The sequence below is a fragment of the Psammomys obesus genome, unplaced genomic scaffold, assembly GCF_907164565.1.
Source record: "Psammomys obesus unplaced genomic scaffold, mPsaObe1.curated_primary_1811, whole genome shotgun sequence".
In the NCBI taxonomy this organism is placed as follows: Eukaryota; Metazoa; Chordata; class Mammalia; order Rodentia; family Muridae; genus Psammomys; species Psammomys obesus.
In genome coordinates this window covers 6,219,049-6,237,445 of record NW_026586589.1, presented here as the reverse complement: position 1 = coordinate 6,237,445, position 18,397 = coordinate 6,219,049, and the positions used below count along the sequence as shown (strand labels likewise).

The following is an 18,397-nucleotide window of genomic DNA, read 5'->3' as shown; positions in this document are numbered from 1 at the left end:
AATGTGAACCACATGCCAAGATCTTAGTATTAAAAAAAAATGTAAAATAGGATTTGAAAATGTTAACTACATATTAAATTGCTATTTTAGGGTATGTTGCACTAAATAAAATAGCTACTAAAATTAATTTTACCAGTTTTACCTTTTAAAATATGGCTATTAATATACTCATGCCAATGGCTTACACTGTATTTGATTGCCCTCCCTCATCTTGGACTGTAAGATGCTAGCAAGGCAGCATCTGTCTTGGATGCACACATCTGCCCTGGCCTAGCACGGTACTCAGGTGCAGTTGGCACTCAGTTATTACTTGTTAAGGAGGCAGCCCAGCTCAGAACACAGCACTGGAGTCTCAGGAATGAGTGGAACCTCTAGTGAGAACCTTGGCTCTTGCAAAGAGACAATTGACAGTCTAGAAAAGGAGTAAAGAGCAAAATTTCTGCCTCTGAGTGAAAATGCTGAAATAAAACATGTCAGGCCTCTTTTGCACAGCTTCCCACCCACAGGAGAGGGAGGTGCCCGTGGCTGTGCCAGTAAAGGTCCTGGGACCAGACTGTTGGTCCAGGTCAGTCCCAAGAGGAACTGGTGCTGTATGTGTCATGTTGAGATAGACCAGGCAGAAAGGTTCTAGAAGCTGCCTGACACTTGGCCCTGCCTCTCCCGATGACCCAGTTTAGGCAGCACCCAACTGGAAGCCTGGGACTGCTACTGGGTTACCTGATTACAGTGTTTCACACCTTGGAAATCTCTTACCAAGTTTGTTGTTGTTGCTGTTAATGACTTAACAAATGCCACTTTAATTTAACCAAGATCTTATGTGGCTTATATCTGTGGGTACACTTAAGTCGCTCAGAACTGTGTCACCGAGAGTTGCATAATCAAGGTGGATGGGCACACTCTTCAATGTGCCACTTCAGAAGGGATCAGCTTGTCCCTGTGTTTATTGAGAGATTGCTGGCACCCCAGGCATTCTGTTTCCTGCTTATACAACAGAACTCTTAACTACTTCTGGTCCCCAGGGATGTGGTGGATTAAAGTTCTGCTCAAGGAAAGTGCCATTTTAGTGGATTATTAGATGAAACTCCTCCCCTGACCTTTAAAGAAGTGGGCTCCAAAGGCATGAGACCACTGTTGTGTGTAGTCTGCCCTTTTGGATGGCGGCAGCACTTAGCTTCCTCCTGTTAATTGTGGCCCCACCACCTTTTCTCTCCATCCTGCCATCCCCTCTGCCTGGAGAACTCTGGAGCTCATGGCTCGACTTGGCTGCTGCAGCAGGCTCGCACTAATCACGATCGCAGCAGGGCCTGTTTTATGAGCCTGAAAGATTCGTGTTCCCAGGAGGCTGAAGTTCCTTACCTGCTGGGGAGCTCCAGATTTCTGTTTGAAGCCTGGCTTCTTGAGGATGAAACTACCTCCCTTTCCCTTCCCACATGAAAGCATCCACCTCTTTTTCTTGAGGTTTCTAGCTACTGGCCTGTGCCGCCCCCTCCCTCCTTTAAGGGTAGAACAATAATGACAGTGCTAGGTTTTTTTATCCTTAAGGAAATTGGGTGTGTCCCAGGAAGACTCAGGAGGGAGTGAAAAATAGCAGCTGGCACCTACAAACTGAATTGTCTAATTTGAGTTTTCCAAGCACCATCATCTGCTGAGACTCACTGAGGCACCTGGTATGTGCAAGCGTCAGGACTCACGTGGACAGAGAATGACATTGCACCCCTGGCGTGGTGCAATTCAGTGGCAGTCACAAGGCAAGATGTGTGATGTGCACGATGGCAGTTTGTCTGTTATTACCAGACAGCTTAGCAGGGTGTCGGTGAGCACAGCCTTTTCCTCGGTTTGGTAGTAACAGCCCACACTGCACTGTCACGCCGTCAGTAGGTGCGGCTGTCACTGGAGAGGGGAAAGTTCATGAAGGAGTCCATCTCAAGTGTCTTATTGGAAGACAGAATCATGTGGATTGCCTCAGGGTGCTAATTTTCTTTGTTTGGTACTGTTGTAGTTTGGAGTGTTTTTCCTCTAAAAGCAGCTTTTTAAAGTCCACAAGGAAAAGGATCGTAATCCTCATTTGCATTTAGGAAGCTAAGGCTTAGGGAGGCAGACCATATGTCCAAAGTTGAGCCAGTGGCAAGCTGAGTGGTGAGATAGGGCACTTGGTGTCTGCCGTGGTGTTTCTCCTCAGTTTTGAAGTGCATTTCAGTAAGCCCTGCCTTATTCTAATTTTGTAGGAAACATTAAGAGGACTTCTGTGCCTGTGTTGAAGCCCCAGGGGTCCCCTGGAAACCAGGAAGTATAGGCTTTTAAACTCTAATTTATTGAGGTTCCTTAAAGCCTCTCCCTTCCAACCCCTAACTCTAGGTAGGAGAGAGAAGGTTAGTGGGGAGAGGGGACGAAGACCCTTTACTTCTTCCGGCTGTTTAGGGTCAATGGGTTTCTTTTTTGGTGAGGGGGTGAGTTATACCAGTCTCCTTCAACCCCAGGCACAGCAAGCTGTCTCCCCCAAGCCGCTGTGTTGAAATGGTTCTCCAAGCTGCCACACCAGTCAGTCTCTGCTGACTGCCACTCACCACATGCCACCCCTGCCCGCCACATTTTCTCTTTCTGGGCTCTCAAATTTATATCCTCAGAGTTCTAGACCATGTTCCTTTGCATGCTCAACGGGGGCAGGCCATTACCATCCGGTAAAAGCCACGCCCCGCATCAGGCAGTTATCAGCTGTGGACTAACTAAAGCCCAACTAAAATCCCACACTTTGGATTAAAAGAAAAACATATTTACGTAACATGACTGAGTTTTAAAAGAAACCAACACTTCCATTATAAGGAGGTACCAGTTTCGTGAGGCTAAAGGCTCACCATCTTTTGTAGTACTTTACTTCTGGAAGTTTTCATTGTTTAAAAATATTTGGGGGCTAGAGAGAGAGGAGGCTTAGTGACTGGTAGTTTGTGCTGCTCTTGGAGAGGACCAAGTTCAGTTCCCAGCATCCACATCAGGCAACTTACAACTTACTTCAACTCCAGCTTCAAGGGCTCCGACTCCGTCTTTCCACCCTGTGGGCACTTGTGCTTGTGTGCACAAACATAACATTCGAACACGTAATTTAAAAACTATTGAAAATATTAAGATCTCTCTGTGTGTTTAGTGTTCAGGAATATGTGTTTGTGCGCGGAGGAGAGAGGAGAGATCCTGCTGTGCCGCTCTTCTTATTTCTCTGAGTCAGTCTCTCACTGGACATGGAGCATTCAGCACCACGAGCCAGTGTCTGCTGGGGTTACAGGTGCTAGAGCAGCGGTGCCCGGCTGTTCTCACGTGTGTGCTGTGACCTGAACTCAGATCTTTAGCACTGAGCCATCTTTCCACCTTATATTTTATTTTTTTAATTGACAGCTCAGTGTTTATGGGCACAATGTGTTTTGAGATATGTTTGCAGTAGAGAATGATTAACAGGTAAATTAACAGATCTATCACTGAGTACGTTTTGTAGTGAAAATTTAAAATTTTTTTTTCAATTCTGAAGGAGTGAGGGTGTTAAGTATTTATGTATGTACCATTCTGCTCACTAGATGATTGAAGTTGGTTCTTCCAGGTGTTCCTAACCCATCTTTTTAGCCACTGCTTCTGAGTTCTATTCTATAATGAGATCTTGTGGCATTTGACTCAGCATAATGTCTTCCAGGTTGACCAGTTGTATATGCACACATAGTCACATTGCTGGTGGCAGCCTTTCTTCTCCCAGCTGGACATCATTTCATCTTTGGACAGGCCGCCTGCACCTTGCTCTTGTCTCGGAGCACTTGTGAATAGTGCTATACTGAATGTCTCAGTTCAGGGGCCTCTCTGGCTTCACTTGCTTTGGAGACTGCCAGATAACATGGTGGTCATTCTATTTCCAGTTTTCTAAGGAGCCTCCACACTGTTAACTCACATGCCTACCAGCAGGGCACTCACCGGGCTTTCTCTTCTCCACACCACCTTAGCAGTTCTAACAGATGATAGCCCATGGTTTCATTTATGTCTCCCTCTCCTTCATCTCTTAGCCATTCTGTCTGTTTTCTTGAGGAGTGGCCTACCCTTGCCTGGCTTCTGGTCGTCTGTGTAGTAGAATCTGAGGTACAGGAGACTTGGAAGTTATCTATTTACTATTCTCTGTCTGAACCGAGGAACTGCAAAAAAGACATTGATCTAAGATGTATTCTGGGTAGTGATGTTGGGGATTGTATCTTGCAAGGAAAGTGAGCCTAACTCAGCACCTTCGTGTCAGGTGGCTTTTCCCCTCGTGATTTCTATATATACTGGAAATCTTGTGAAGTGGTCCAACCTCATTAAAAAAAAAAAAAAAAAAAAAAAAAAAAGCTCATTGGTCATGGTGCATTTGCAAAGCCATTAAGGGTCTGAGACTTCATAGAAATAATAATAGCCTCACTGTTATGTGGGAAGGGTGATAGCACTTTGCTATCAGGTACCCTTGTATGCTTTTAGAATGCTTGGTGCTTCTGCCCATCTCTTTTCCCGTTTTAACATTCTGTGTTTCTTTTCATTTTCTCAGCCCAACAGGGGCACAAAACGACCCCGGGATGATGAAGAAGAGGAACTGAAGACACGTCGCAAGCAAACTGGTCCTCGAGAACGCGGCCGCTATCGTGAAGAGGAGGCCTCAGCAGCTGAAGAAACAGATGATGACAAAAAAAGGCTGCTGCAGATTATTGACAGGGATGGCGAGGAGGAAGAGGAGGAGGTAATGAATCATAGCTGGGCAGGAGCCAGCTGGCCCTGACATACCGTCTGTGGCATAACTGGGGACAGAAGGTTACCCAGAGTCTCCCAGCCTCATCTGTTAAGAAACCTTGCTTCAGAGCGTTGAGGCAAAGGCAAAATGGGTGGGAGAGTTAAATATGCAAAAGGATTTACACAGTATAAGGAACATCATGGGAACTAAGTGGAAGAGGGCCTGGTGTTAACTGGAGGAGGCTAGAAAGCTCCTGACCAGCCATTCTGATTACATGTAGAACACCCTCCCCTCTCTCTTTTTTTTTTTTTTTCCCCTCCTGTTTTTTGGTTATTCAAGACAGGGTTTCTCTGTGTAGCCCTGGCTGTCCTGGAACTTGCTCTGTAGACCAGGCTGACCTCGAACTCAGAGATCCACCTGCCTCTGTCTCCTGAGTGCTGCTATTAAAGGCGTGAGCCCACCACCCACAACACATCATTTTAAAATATAGTCTGTAGTCTAAAAGAAGTGCCAAATACTGTCACACATGGTAGTAGGGCTTTTAAGAATGAAGGTCCTCATGCTGTATATTTGGTAGTTGAGTCTTGCTGAAGCATGGCACCTCATGCCCGTAGTCCTAGGACTCAGAGGCTGAGGGAAGAGGATCACCTAAGCCCAGGTGTTCAAGACCAGCCCCAGCAATATAGCAAGACCTTTCTCAGGAAAAACAAAAACAACAACAAAAAAAACAACTAAAAACAACACTCATACCTACAATGGGTGAAGGAAGATGATGCCTTTGGGCTGTTGTACTCAGTCTTAATCTTCATCTTTTTGAATAATCTCCCTTTATGCCTCATGTGCCTTGTCTAGATCAGGTGTTTTCTTCTCCAAGAAGTCCATCTGTCTCTGAGTTGGCCCTGAAGGCCACTGTCAAGTCCTCTTCTCACTTGGTTATGTATATTGTTTTCATAGCATGACTCATACCTTGAAATTGTTACTTCTCTTACATTTGCATTCTTCCCCTCAGCCTCCCATGAAAATAGCCTGGCTCTATTTTATTCACAGCTATGTTTCTGGTACGTGGAGCAGCGCCTAGCTCTTCATAGGCCCTAATAACTATTTATTGAATGAGTAAATGAATGGAGCAGAGAAGCATAGAGATAAAATATCAGTGATTAAAACAGAATGACCTTACCTTGTGTCTTTTTAAATCCTTAAGTGTTAACTTATATGCTGTTTCACTCTGGCATTTTGTTCAATATGAATTATGGAAATGGATTCTTAAGAGCCAGCTGTTTTCTAGTTCCCTCAAAGACATGATGCTAAGTTTGGCTTTTAAAAATGAGGCGTGGGCATGAATCTGAGAAGAAAAATCTTGATCCATATTCCAAACAGGTCTTTTCTATGTTACGATAGTAGCTCCCTTTTCCCTGGGGTCTGGAGAAGTGTGTCTGGTGTTCTGAACCTAAAATTTATTGATATCTGGGGAGTTTATGAGAGAGAGCCATGAGTTCTGAACCATCTCTCAGAGGTCAGCAGCCTTGCAGGGCTTACACAGTGTGTAGCTGACGCTGTCTCTCCTCCCTTTGGCTTCTACTCAGTCTGTCCTGTTGCAGCAGTTAATTGGAAGGTAGAATTCCTGTATAGATGATCTGGGGGGATGGGGACAGTGGCTGTAATGGGTAAGTAGTTTCTACCCTGGGAGACAGAAATGTAATGGGAGAAAGGCCTTTCTGTTAAGGGGCAGGGACAAAGAGATCACTTTTTAAAAATGACACACAGAAGGCTAAAAGTCCAGGAGTTATTTTCTCACTGCTACCAAAGTCCCATTTGATGGAAAACAAGTGGTGCTTGCCCCTGTGGTCACATGGGCTTGTAAAATATTATTGTCCTTTTTGTGCTACATCACCAGCATTCATCTTTCTGAAATCTCCCACTGGTTTCTGACGTTGAGCTATTGGAGATACTGCTGAGGCCGATGACTAAGACTGATAATTCGGTTCCCTGGTGGTGGAGAGGAATTAGAGGAGGGAAGGCCCATCCCCTGAGAGGCGGGGATGCTAGAAACTCTGCAGGAACTGCACTCACTTGAATATAGTTCTCCCAGAGTGGTCAAGATGTTAGTGAGGGAAAGCAGAGCAGTGGCTGTGAGGGAGGCTGGAAAGTGAGTTAACTGCTCCCTAGAAATCAGGGTTCTGCTGGTTAAAGCCTCTTGGTACGCTGGGTATGCTGTGTCTCTTGCTGTTAAGAGCAGCGTCATTATTCACTACTGGAGTTCACCAACAATTTTATGTACACAGTTTGTTCAGGTCATCTCCATGACCTTGAAAGATCCAGCAAACATTTTCATTCCCGTCCTCCCTCTCTCTCTTGAGATCCTTACTGGGTGCCTGCGCTGAGCCAGGTCCTAAAGAAACAGCCACGTACAAGTAGGACAGCTGTCTGTAGGGTGTTACGTTGGTCCTGGTTTTTTGTTTTTTCAGTTTTTAAATTTTTATTATTTTATTTGTACAGGGGCTTTGCCTGTAGTACAGGTATACACATATATGGTGCCCTCAGAGGCCAGAAGAGGGCATTGGATCTCTGGAACTGCAGTTACAGACAGTTGTGAGCTGCCATGTATATACTGGGATTCAAACCCAGGTCCTCTGGAAGAGCAGCCAGTGATCTTAAATGCTGCCTGTTACTCCAGCCTCAGTGTCTGCCCTGATTTGAAGTTGGAGCAGTTAGTGGGGCCAGGTCCTTCCAGATTTCCTTCTGTAGGCCATGTGAAGGATTTGGGATTTGATTCTAGACTCCAAATAGATGCGTTTAGGAGAGGTAAGTGAGGAGGCATGAGCTAGATTTGCTGAGGTTTTAAGGAACTTATTAGTAAAGTTTTGTTACTGTGTGGTTAGTATGGAGGGAATCTAGGCTCTGAGTCCTAACCAAGCCAGACAATGACTTCAGTTTTCACCAAGTTGGGGAGGCCCTCTAGGACTGTAGACCTGGGGAAGGGTGAGGGCCCAGCCGAGCGCTTCCAGATCCTGGAGTCGATAAAATCTGAGAAATGCATCATGTTCAAAATGAATGTATAGGTTTCTCCCACTTAAAACCCAATATAGGAAGAACATTGAGATTTCATAATAAAATAATAGCCAGCATTTCTGAGTCCTTACAGAATTATAGGGTGATTCAGTGCTTTCCAAAAGGATCTATTTCAAGTTCTCCTAAAAGCAGTTTCTTTATTGCTTTTAGGTATGAGTTATGGCCATTACTACAGAGCAGAGAAGCTGGGAGTTGGGAAAGTGTTAGAGAGGCATGGTGCGTTGCTGAACATTAATTTAAACTGGAAAGTGAACCAAAGTTACAACATTTCTGAAATTTCTAATTTCTGAAATTAGATTATTGGGGGGAGGGAGAAAAGAAATGGTCCAAAGCTTTAAAAGGATTTATTTTTATTTATGTGTGTTCCCGAATACTCCTGTGTGCATGCACGGGTGTCGGTAGAGGCCAGTAGAGGGCATTGGATCCCCTGAAGCTAAACTTACAGGTGGTATGAGCCACTTGGTGTGGGAGCTGGGAACTGAACTCAGGATCTCTGAAGAGTGGTAACTCTTAACCTCTGAGCCCTTTCTCTAGCCCCTCAGTGTATATAATAGCCAATTCATTTACTTTTCTAGCCATCTTTGAAGTGTATGAAACCAGACAACTCTGTGCTACTAGTTTCCAAATGCTTCCTCTGAACAAGGTTACCAAAAATGCTTAATTTTTTCATAGTTAATATTTATTTATTTATTTATTTATTTTGAGACAGAATCTCCCTAGGTAATGGTGGCTGACCTAGAATTTATAGTATAGACCAGGCTGGACCTTAGATTTTTGGCAATCCCACTGTCTTTATCTGAATGTTGAGATTATAGGATGTGGTATCATGTCCAACCAGCCAACCTACTTTCCTTCTTTCCTTCTTTCCTTCTTTCCTTCTTTCCTTCTTTCCTTCCTTCCTTCCTTCCTTCCTTCCTTCCTTCCTTCCTTCCTTCCTTCCTCCCTCTCTCCCTCCCTCCCTCTCTCTCTTCCTTCTCTTGTCCATGTAGCCAAGATGCCTTCAATCTCATGATCTTCTTACCTCAGTACCACATCTGGCTCAAGGTTAACTACTTGTCTGGCTTTTCTCCATAGTTTATGAGACCAGGCACAGAATCGTGACGATGTGAAGCAGTGGAATAGCTCCCAGCTGCCCACAGGCTTGCAGGGTGCTCACAGACAGACAGTGGAGCAGCTTCAGCCTACAGACTAGTTTGTGACCTCTGGTGTGAGGAAGAGACTAGGGGCACCTGACACTGACTTGGGTTTGATCTTAAACACATTCTTCTTCGTTTCTGACCCTTTCTTGCCTGTGCATCAAAGGAGAAGGATGAGATAAACGTTGACTGGAAGTACCCAGCGCCGTTGCTTACTCAGCATCCACAGTGTGCCTGAGAAACCTTTGCTGGATGAGTCATTACTGCCCGAGACAGAGCTTCCTGGGGTAGAGGCAGGACATTAGACATGATACCCAGGATGAAGCCCCTCACTGTCGTTCTAGGGGAGGGAAAATGTGTTCTGTGCATTGAGCCCACAGGAGCAGTTGTGAATGTGAGACCTCTGTACACTGAAACTCTTATCCTTCTTCCAGGAGGAACCGCTAGACGAAAGCTCAGTGAAGAAGATGATCCTCACATTTGAAAAGCGATCATACAAAAACCAGGAGCTGCGGATCAAGTTTCCAGACAACCCGGAGAAGTAAGGCTCACTTTGCTGACCCCCCTCTCCTCCACTGCCGCCTGTTTTCTAATATGAATTTGTTGTTTGCTTTGTTGGCTTTTTGTGACTTGATCAGGAATCCCAGTGTGGCCTGCATGTTTGGAATGTCCCTGGAAGGACACACGGGCCTTGGAGTCAGTGGGGCTGAAGGCTGTGGTTTATTATGGCAGGAGTTCACAGAGGTGTTGGCTGGGAGAAATGCAGATCTTGAGTCTAGAGAGATCTGTGTCCAGACCTCCTGTTTTCCTCTGAGAGCAGACAACACTGCGTCTCCTGTGGTGAACTGCACCAGTGTCCTGGGAGGTTGATTTGAGAAGGACTGGTCAGATCTGAATTCTCTGACAACTGGAATCACAATTCTAGACTTCCAGAAAGGAAGCAGCTGTGGCTGGCTGGGCACCCTTAGCACTCAGGGAATGGCTCAGAAGCCAGCTCCCCAGCGGCCAGCTCTGGGTCAGCCTTGTACGCAGGCTTCCCAAAGAACAGCCGTACTTTGTTAACTCTTTCCTGCATCATTCTTGCAGTGTCCCAAGACACCATCCATGGCTGCCAGGTTAACGCTTTATTGCAGGGAAAATGTCGCAAGCTTAGGGGTCAGTGCGTGATCTTAAATGATTTTAAATGGTCTTTCTTAGCCTCAGGTGTTTCTTTTATGTAAGGCCACCGGGATGTTGGGAAGGTTAAGTGAGAAGCTTGGCTAGCTTGAGTCTCTGTTACCCAGTAGATGCTCCTGATACGTGTTTTACTGTGAGGTGCCATAGTATGGGGTCTTTCAATCTTGAATCCCAATTAAAAAGGATTAAAGATTTGTATAGATTTTAGAGTTCTAAATCTCTGTTTTCTTCCCTGTCTTTCTCCCTTCCCAGATAAATGGTTTAATGAATTTTAATAGGCCCAAAGCCCTGAGGCAATTAAGAATTGGATGGTAGGATCTTTGCTCTCAAGTTTGTAGGTTACTAGGGAGACTGACTGTTAATGTGAGGTAGAAAGAAATACACAGGTAGAGATGTAAGTTGAATGCTGTGGGAGTATAGGAGAAGGAGCAAATGCTTTGTCTCACAAGAAAGGTAGTATTTGGGTTGGGCCTTGTGTTAAGCGTGCAACTAGCATAGAGTAAAAAGTAGTACTGGTGAGATAGCTCAGAGGATAAAGTGTTTGCCACAGAAACAAGAAATCCCCTGAGCATCCTGGGCCAGCTATCCTGATGTGCACTGCAGAGAATAAGAGACCATCTCAAACAAGGCAGAGGATGAGGACAGCATGAGGTTGTGTTTTGATCTCTTCATGTGCACCATGGAATGTGTGCCTACTTTAGAGACACTCTTATACATGTATAGATAGCTGCATTAGTGCATACACACACACAGAAACACACACACTTTGGAAGATGAGAAGCAGGAGAGATAGAGAGAAAACACAAAATCCATGATGCTGGAGGGTAGAATCTTCAGAGCAGGCCTGGGAGGTAGTGTGACATACTTTTCCCTTTCCTGTGGATGAAGAGGCAGCAGGGACAAACCAGCCCTCTGTGACAGTAGCTAGATCACAGCTCAGCTTCCTAGCACCTGCGTTATCTCTGTCATTGTGCGTACACCATACAGAAGCAGTTCAGGTGTGTGTGTGTGTGGCGGGGGGCGGGGGGGGTGTTTAATTGCACAAGTACCACTCAGACTGATGCTATTGTAAAAAGTAGAGTAAGAAATGAAGTTCCTTCACTGTACTGACCCTACTTCCACCGCAGTCCCTATCGCTGACCTTGTGACGGACTCTGTGAAGATCCCTTTAGACTGTTTTCTATACCCTGTATTAAACTACACAAAGATTCAGCCTACAAAATTTGGGGTTATATAACAGAAAATGTTTTCCTGTTAGTGCCTTTGTATTTGCTTTTTGGTTTTGGCTAGTGCATATTATTTCATGGTTTGGAAATTCCATGATGTATTTAGTTATTTTTGTATTGATGGGCTTTAGGTTATTTAAATGTTTTTAAATTTAGCCAGGCACAGTGACACATACCTGTAATCCCAGCACTCTTGGAGGCAGAGGCAGAAGTCTACAAAGCAAGTCTAGGACAACCAAGGCTACACAGAGAAACTGTCTCAAAAAACCAAACCAAACCAAACCAAAACAAATCAAGTTTTCAAATTTTATTTCATATATCTGAGTATTTTGCCTGCATCTATGTCTGTGTACCACATGTGTGCCTGGTACTCATGGGCGTTGGATCCTTTGGAACTGGTGTAACAGATGGTTGTGAGCCACCATGTGGGTGCTGGGAATTGGCTCTTGGTCCCCTAGAAGAACAGCCAGTGTTCTTAACTGCTGAGCCATCTCTAGCAGTTTAGATTAGTTTAAGCATTGGCTTTTATAAACAGTGCTGGGTAGATCTCCTTGTGTATATGCCTTTGTATAGAAACCAAACATGGAATGCCCAGACTGAAGGCCATGCAGTTGTAATCTTTGAAAGCTACTCCAAGTTACCTGCTCTATCCTTTTATTCTCCCTTCAGCTGCATTTCCTTCCCACATTCTACGGTAGACATGACCACTCTTTAACACCTCTGCTGCTTGTTTCCGTGTTTCTCTATGTTGGGTTCTTGCTCTGTCTGATGTCTGTTCCTGTGGCATTGGTGCAGTACCTGCCAGGCTCCAGGCGCTCAGGAAACACGAGAGCTCCTGTGCAACCTTTTTGTCTTCTTTATTATAGCCCCGTGGCATGGAAGCCAAGAACCCTCAGGGGGAAACTGTGCTGCAGGTTGATAGCACTGGAAATGTGAGATCCGACTTGTGCCTGGAATGGCACCATTGCCTTTGTGCACTTGGTAACCATTGTTCTGTGATTAAGAGTTGTGATAGTCAAGGCAGCCGCGGCTGCCATCTCTCCTTTGGTACCACTAGTCTCTGGTGGTGCTGTCGATAAGCTGCTTTTCAGAAAGAGGCTTATGTTCTTTAAACTGTTTTCCATTCAGAAAAAAGTTCATGTGCTATTTTAGTTTAAAACTTGAACAAATAAAAATTGAAATTATACATAAAGAACTTTTTTTGTTGTGGCAAAAAGCAGTTAGGAAACTGTCTTGTGCTTTAACCTTGAGTTCTGCTGGCACAATGTCTTCTGTAATTCTCCAGATCATCGAGGGGCAATTAAGATGAAAATTGTTCCTGCGTATTTGAATGAGACTTTCCAGTTGAGATCAGAAACATTCAAACTTATTTTCCTGTACATGGGAGTGTCATTTTGATCGCTTCCTCCCAAATGCTGTTCTTCATTTGGCTGTGGTTCAGATTCAGCCGGCAGCCCTCCACCCACAGCCTGGCTTGGCGCTGTGATCCTTCTCTCAAACACCGCTCCAAGCCCACGGCTTCTGTAGTAAGTCCCTAGCTCTGCTCTTTGTTTTTGCAGGGATGGAATCATTTAGTATGCTGATTCACGGCCTTTTTTGGTCTCATGGCCCCTTTGCACTCAAATGAGAGTAGCCTAAAGTGCTTTTCTTAGAAGATTGTAGCAAACACGAGGACATGCAAGCTTGTATTCTACTAGCCATCAAGATAACGATCTAGGAGTTGGGGAGCTAGCTCGATGGATAGGAGCACTTGTTGTGTAAGCATGAAGACCTGAGTTCAAATCCCTAGTGCCTTCTGAAAGGCCTGCACATGTGCCTGTAGCACCAGCACTTTGGGAGGTGGATACAGGAGGATCACTGGGCATTGAGGCCACCAGCCTAGCTCACATTTTGTGAGACCCTCAGAGGAGTTTCATGGAGAGGGACAGATCAGGATACTTGAGAGCCTCTGTGTATGCACACAAGTGTGCACAATAGTATGGACAACGTCCATGTGTACACACTGTGTGCAAATATGCACACAGACACACATGCATGCGTACGTGCAAGAGAGGGACAATGGATGAGATCACTTGTTATGTGGACCTTGGGAAAACCCCGTGGTGTGACAGAATCATGAAAAGGGCTAATAGTACCTAGAATTACAAAATTTTGATCTCTCAATTCCCTCCTTCCCTAGGGATCTCCTATTGCCTGTGGCCACATCATGGGGCCACCCCTTGAGAACAGCTGTTTTAATTGGGTGGAATTATTGTCATGGTCCCTCTGCAGCGACGGCTGCTAGTGTGACTGCATCTCAGACTTGTCAGGTTTTGTAGTCCTGTGTTTTTGAGCACCGGGGTCATTTGTTAATATTCACTCTCATGGTTGAGGGAGAACATCTTGCTTGTCTGAAGCAAATGAGCATGGGCAGACTAGGAGAACATTTTCTGTCCTGTCAGATGGAGTCCGTGACCCCATCTCTGCCTGGTTACTGTTTTAATATGTTGCTCTATTGCTTTCCCATCGCCTCTCACCTGACCCTTACCCTGGCTACGAGTCATGTGTTGCTGAAGCTGTGCTGGCTCCCTGAAGACAGCCGTCTGCAAATAGTAGTGTGTGCTCTAAGTGAGTGGGCTGTACTTGGTCAGCAGAAACAGAAGAGCACTGTCTTTTTTATAACATAACATAACAGACTCAGGCAGCTGCTGTGTGCCAGTGATATTGCTGGGTACCTTGTATGTATTCAGCCTTTAAATCCTCACTATCCTTCAACCAGGAAGCTAAGAAAATCAAGATTTAGAGATAAGTCGTTAATGTGTCTTTGAGCATACTGCCTCTTGGGTAGCACTTACGCTTCTCAGTGTGTAATGATGGCTTGCATCCATGGTAGGCTGGGAGCTCTGAGACACTGGGCCGATTTTTTTTGTCTGTTTTGTTCTCTGTACCTCAGCCAGTGACTGGCACCTGTGTGGGCTGGGTGAATGCTTGTCGGAATACTGCTCAAAGTTACACCCAGGCCAGTCTTCCCTAAGTCCAAGCATTTTTCACTATGTCTCATACCCAGGTAGCACTGGAGGACTTTTTGTCATGTACTTACAGTTTGCTTCTCTGCTGGTTGTTTTGTTTGAATAGTGTTCTGACCTTCGAAATCTTACAAGTTTAGGGCTAATATCATATATTCCAAAGAATTACAAAGTTGGAATGAGACGAACAGCCTGTCACTCTAAGCCTTGGCATCTGTTCTGTCTGCTTGTTTGTTTATATATTTAGAGGTACTAAGAGTGGGAACCAGGACACTGCACCTAAGGCAAGCTGTCCAGTACTGGGTTATGCTCCAGCTTTTGGTTTTTCAGACAAGGTTTTGAGACACAGCTGAGACTGCTCTTGAACTCACTGTATAACCAAAGTAGTCTTGAACTTGTGATCCTCCTCAGTGCTGGGATTGCCGGAATGTACTAAGACACATTGTGGGAAACTTTATTTTACGTTTGAGGCAGAGTATAACAATGCAGCCCTGGCTGGCCTGGAACTCACTGTGTAGGTCAAACTGATCTTGAACTCACCAAGATTCTGCCTCCCCTCCCAAGGGTTGAGATTAAAGGTGTGTGCCAGCATCCTGGGCTGGTGTTTTTTTGTTTGTTTGTTTTTGTTTTTTTAATCATTCCCAATGACAACGACCTAACTTTGCAAAGAATCCTCTTCCATCTTTTGGCAATTCTGATTTGTAAGATTCTTAAGAATGAGAGAGAATTTTATTAGATTTTTTCAGGTGAGAGGGTATGGGTCTCCTTGGAGTCTTGGTTACTCCCCAGAATCAGTTTCTGTCCCCTGAAGTACAGCTGTGTAGCAGATGCCACAAAGCTCCAGGGTCGTCTAGTCAGCATGTGAGCTCTATCCTGTCTTCTCTTAAGCAGGCTCCATGCAGTAATGCTGTGGCAGCGCTTGCCTTTGTTCCTTCCTCTCATAGGCCCTATGGTAGTTCCTGTGCTCACTAGTGAGTGAGCCGGGTGCATTGCCTCAGCAGGTCCCCTCTGCACTTCATGCTGCTTTGAGGCTACCCGGTTTACCCCACACATTGATGCTTGACACCAGTGCAATTTTCTTTTCCTTTTGCGGTGCTGGGTATTGAACCTGGGCCTTCTGTGTGCCAGGCAAGTGCTCTGCCGTTGGACTTGGACTGCCAGCCCTGTACAAGCCCTCCATACAGTCCTGTACAAGCCAGGTCCGTGATTCTGAATGGGATCAGAGGTCTAAAAACGTAATCATTTGCAAGCACAGAAGAAGGAGCCTTTAAAAGTGATTTTGGGAAATATAGATAAAGTAATTATAGAACTTACTTTGAATAATAAGCAGGTAAGAGTAGGCAAGACAGTTTAACTGCAAAGAATAACAAGGCCTGTTTTACAGCAGAAGATGAAAGCAGCAGTGTGGGAATGTGGAGGCTCCAGAGTGTGTAAATAGATCAGTGAGACAGAGTGGAAAGCCTAGAAACAGATGGAAATATGCATCATAGTTTAGTGTGTGATAGATGACATTTCTTCAGATGTGAGGGAAAGAGTAGATTATAGAGTTATGGCAGCAGGCCAAACATTCATAGAAAATAAAGTTGACCTTGTTAAAATAGCATGTTAAAATAAATATCATAAGATATAAAATATCTGATCTTCCCATAGAAAAACTTCACCAATAGACATGTGGAATAGAGTTGGGAAAGGAAAAACTGGGTGTTTGAAAGCTTTTATGCCAATAGACGAACAAATAAATAGATAGATAGATAGATAGATAGATAGATAGTTAAATAAATAAATAAATAAATAAATAAATAAATAAATAAATAAATAGATAAATAAGAAATGCCAGCATGTCAAAAAAGGATAGCATATGTATTAGGTTTTTTGTTTGTGTCTTTGTTTTTGTTTGGGTTTCTTTTTTCTAGTGTGACGGAGATTAATTTCCTTAGTATGGAGACCATAGAAAATAATTTTCTGATGGAGACCATCAGAAAATAAGGTGAGACCCTGCTTTAAAAAATGGGCAAAGGATAAATGGAAATAGTAAACAGAAAAATGTTAACCATAATTTTTTAAATCAGAAATGCAAAATGTCTGAAATGCGTTCGTTGCTGTCTTGCACTGGAGGCAGTTTTGAGGAGCTACCGCTGCTGGGGAAGAGGAGAAGAGGGGAAGAGGGGACAGCCCTCAAACACAGAGTTTATTCCTTCCTGGGAGTTTCCTCCACCCAGTGATTGTGGATGTGCACAGCTATATGCCATTTGGGTTTTTTTTGGGGGGGGGGCGGGGAGGGCGGAAATGGAAGCTATCTGAGTGCCTGAGAAAGGGGAATTCTCTCAATAAATTACCACATACCATCACGGGCGAGTATACCTTGCAGCTGTTTAAAATGGATGATTTACAATGGGAATTTCAGATAAACAGTCTCCCACACACTCTTGTTGATTGGCAGTCCCCTCTTGGAGCACTGTCTGGAGAAGGATTTGGAAGCCAGGACCAGGCTCAGCACAGGGGAGAATGTTGTGATCAGTCGGGGGCTTCTTGGGAGAAGGAGCACGACCATTCAACAGCACTTTGTCAGAAATGGGCTCTTCCTGTTGTAAAAGGATGTTTAGCTAGTATTAACAGCAGCAGTACAATTGAGCATAGACCAGAGATTTGCTTTGTGGATGAAAGGCTAAGAATTGAGAAAAATGACCCAAACGCACTGGAATATCACTTATGGTTATTTCTGGTTCAGAGGATTATGGATGACCTCGGTATACTTTTACACGGTTCACCTTTCTTTTCCCAGTTTTCTGTGAAAAGTGATATTTTATAATTATAAAATATATATGTGTCAGGCACAGTGGTGCATGCCTGTAATCCCAGCACTTGGGGAGGCAGAAGCAGGCAGATCTCTGTGAGTTCGAGGCCAGCCTGGTCTACAAAGTGAGTCCAGGACAGCCAACACTACACAGAGAAACCCTGTCTTGAAAACTGAAAAAAAAAAAAAAAAAAAGTGTTTAAGAAAACAATGGCAAAGGGCTATCAACTATGGGTGTTTTAACAAAGCATAGTCTCTAGGACTATATGGATTCTAGACTCCAGTGTCTGAATCCTCCTGGCTCTCACAGGTTTTGGTTATGTCTTTTTTTTTTTTTTTTTTTTTTGTGGCTTTCACTTAGTGAGACATTTGTGGATATAGGATGCAAACACTAGAGTCCTTGTTTTTCCAAAGCTTCCATTACAGACTAGCAGCTGGATGCAGAGTGACAGCAGTAGCCCAGGACAGACGCAGTGTATGCAGGCTCTTCCTGCTTCTTAGGAGTTACTCGAAGTGTCCTGTATCTTGACTCTTATTCGGCAGCACCCTCTGGGATGGGTACCATTATCGTCCCACTTACAGATGAAGAAAATGAGACAGAGAGACAGCAGAAAAGCAACTGAGCTAGGTTAAAGCCTAGGCCACTGAGCTCTGGAGCCTGGACACATCCCCATGTCCTCTCAGTCACTCTGGGTCAGGCATTGTTCGGGTGCTGTACTTGTGTTAGCTCATTTGCCTCTGGGAACAAACATCCCTGTTCTGTTCATCCAGACATGCCTTAGTCCTCAGGCACCGAGGAGGGCAGGCAGAGAGTAAATGTTCCCCGTGTCTAGACAGAGGTTTGTGAGGAGGTTCAGGGCAGACATGTGAGTGACAGGAGCAGTGATTGCAGAATGTCAGATACTAGATCAGCTAGAATACTAGATCAGCCTGAACTGTGACCTGTCTCTCATCTCACCAGAGCTGTGGGAATTGAGAGGGTGGCTGCTGGGAGGCTGCAGGGTCTCAGTCTCTTCCTTTGGGTGGCTGAGGAAAATAGTTGGCTCTTGATCTGAAGGGGAGTAAAAGAAACCCTCTTTGGATTAGGGCACAGTCAGTCCAGGGCTCCAGAGTGAATTATACCCCAAGGGGTAATGGTAGCTAATCCATAGGACTAGAAGGCAGATCATTTATTGCTGCAGAATGCTTCGAGGGCCTTAAAAGGCAGCTGTGGCTGTAGGCGTAAGGGGACCCCTGTAATGAGATCTGAATCCAAGATTGATTTTTGT

At 44.7% G+C, this 18,397-nt stretch overlaps 1 protein-coding gene across 1 annotated transcript in view; it reads left to right on the top strand.

Moving 5' to 3' along the window:
- The window catches only part of Ctnnbl1 (catenin beta like 1), a 153,251-nt gene that overhangs the window by 30,875 nt on the left and 103,979 nt on the right, over positions 1-18,397 (top strand). The window contains exons 2-3 of the mRNA XM_055602422.1: positions 4,544-4,732; positions 9,363-9,469. Coding sequence (XP_055458397.1) covers positions 4,544-4,732; positions 9,363-9,469 — 296 coding nt within the window. The remainder of the gene's footprint in view (positions 1-4,543; positions 4,733-9,362; positions 9,470-18,397) is intronic.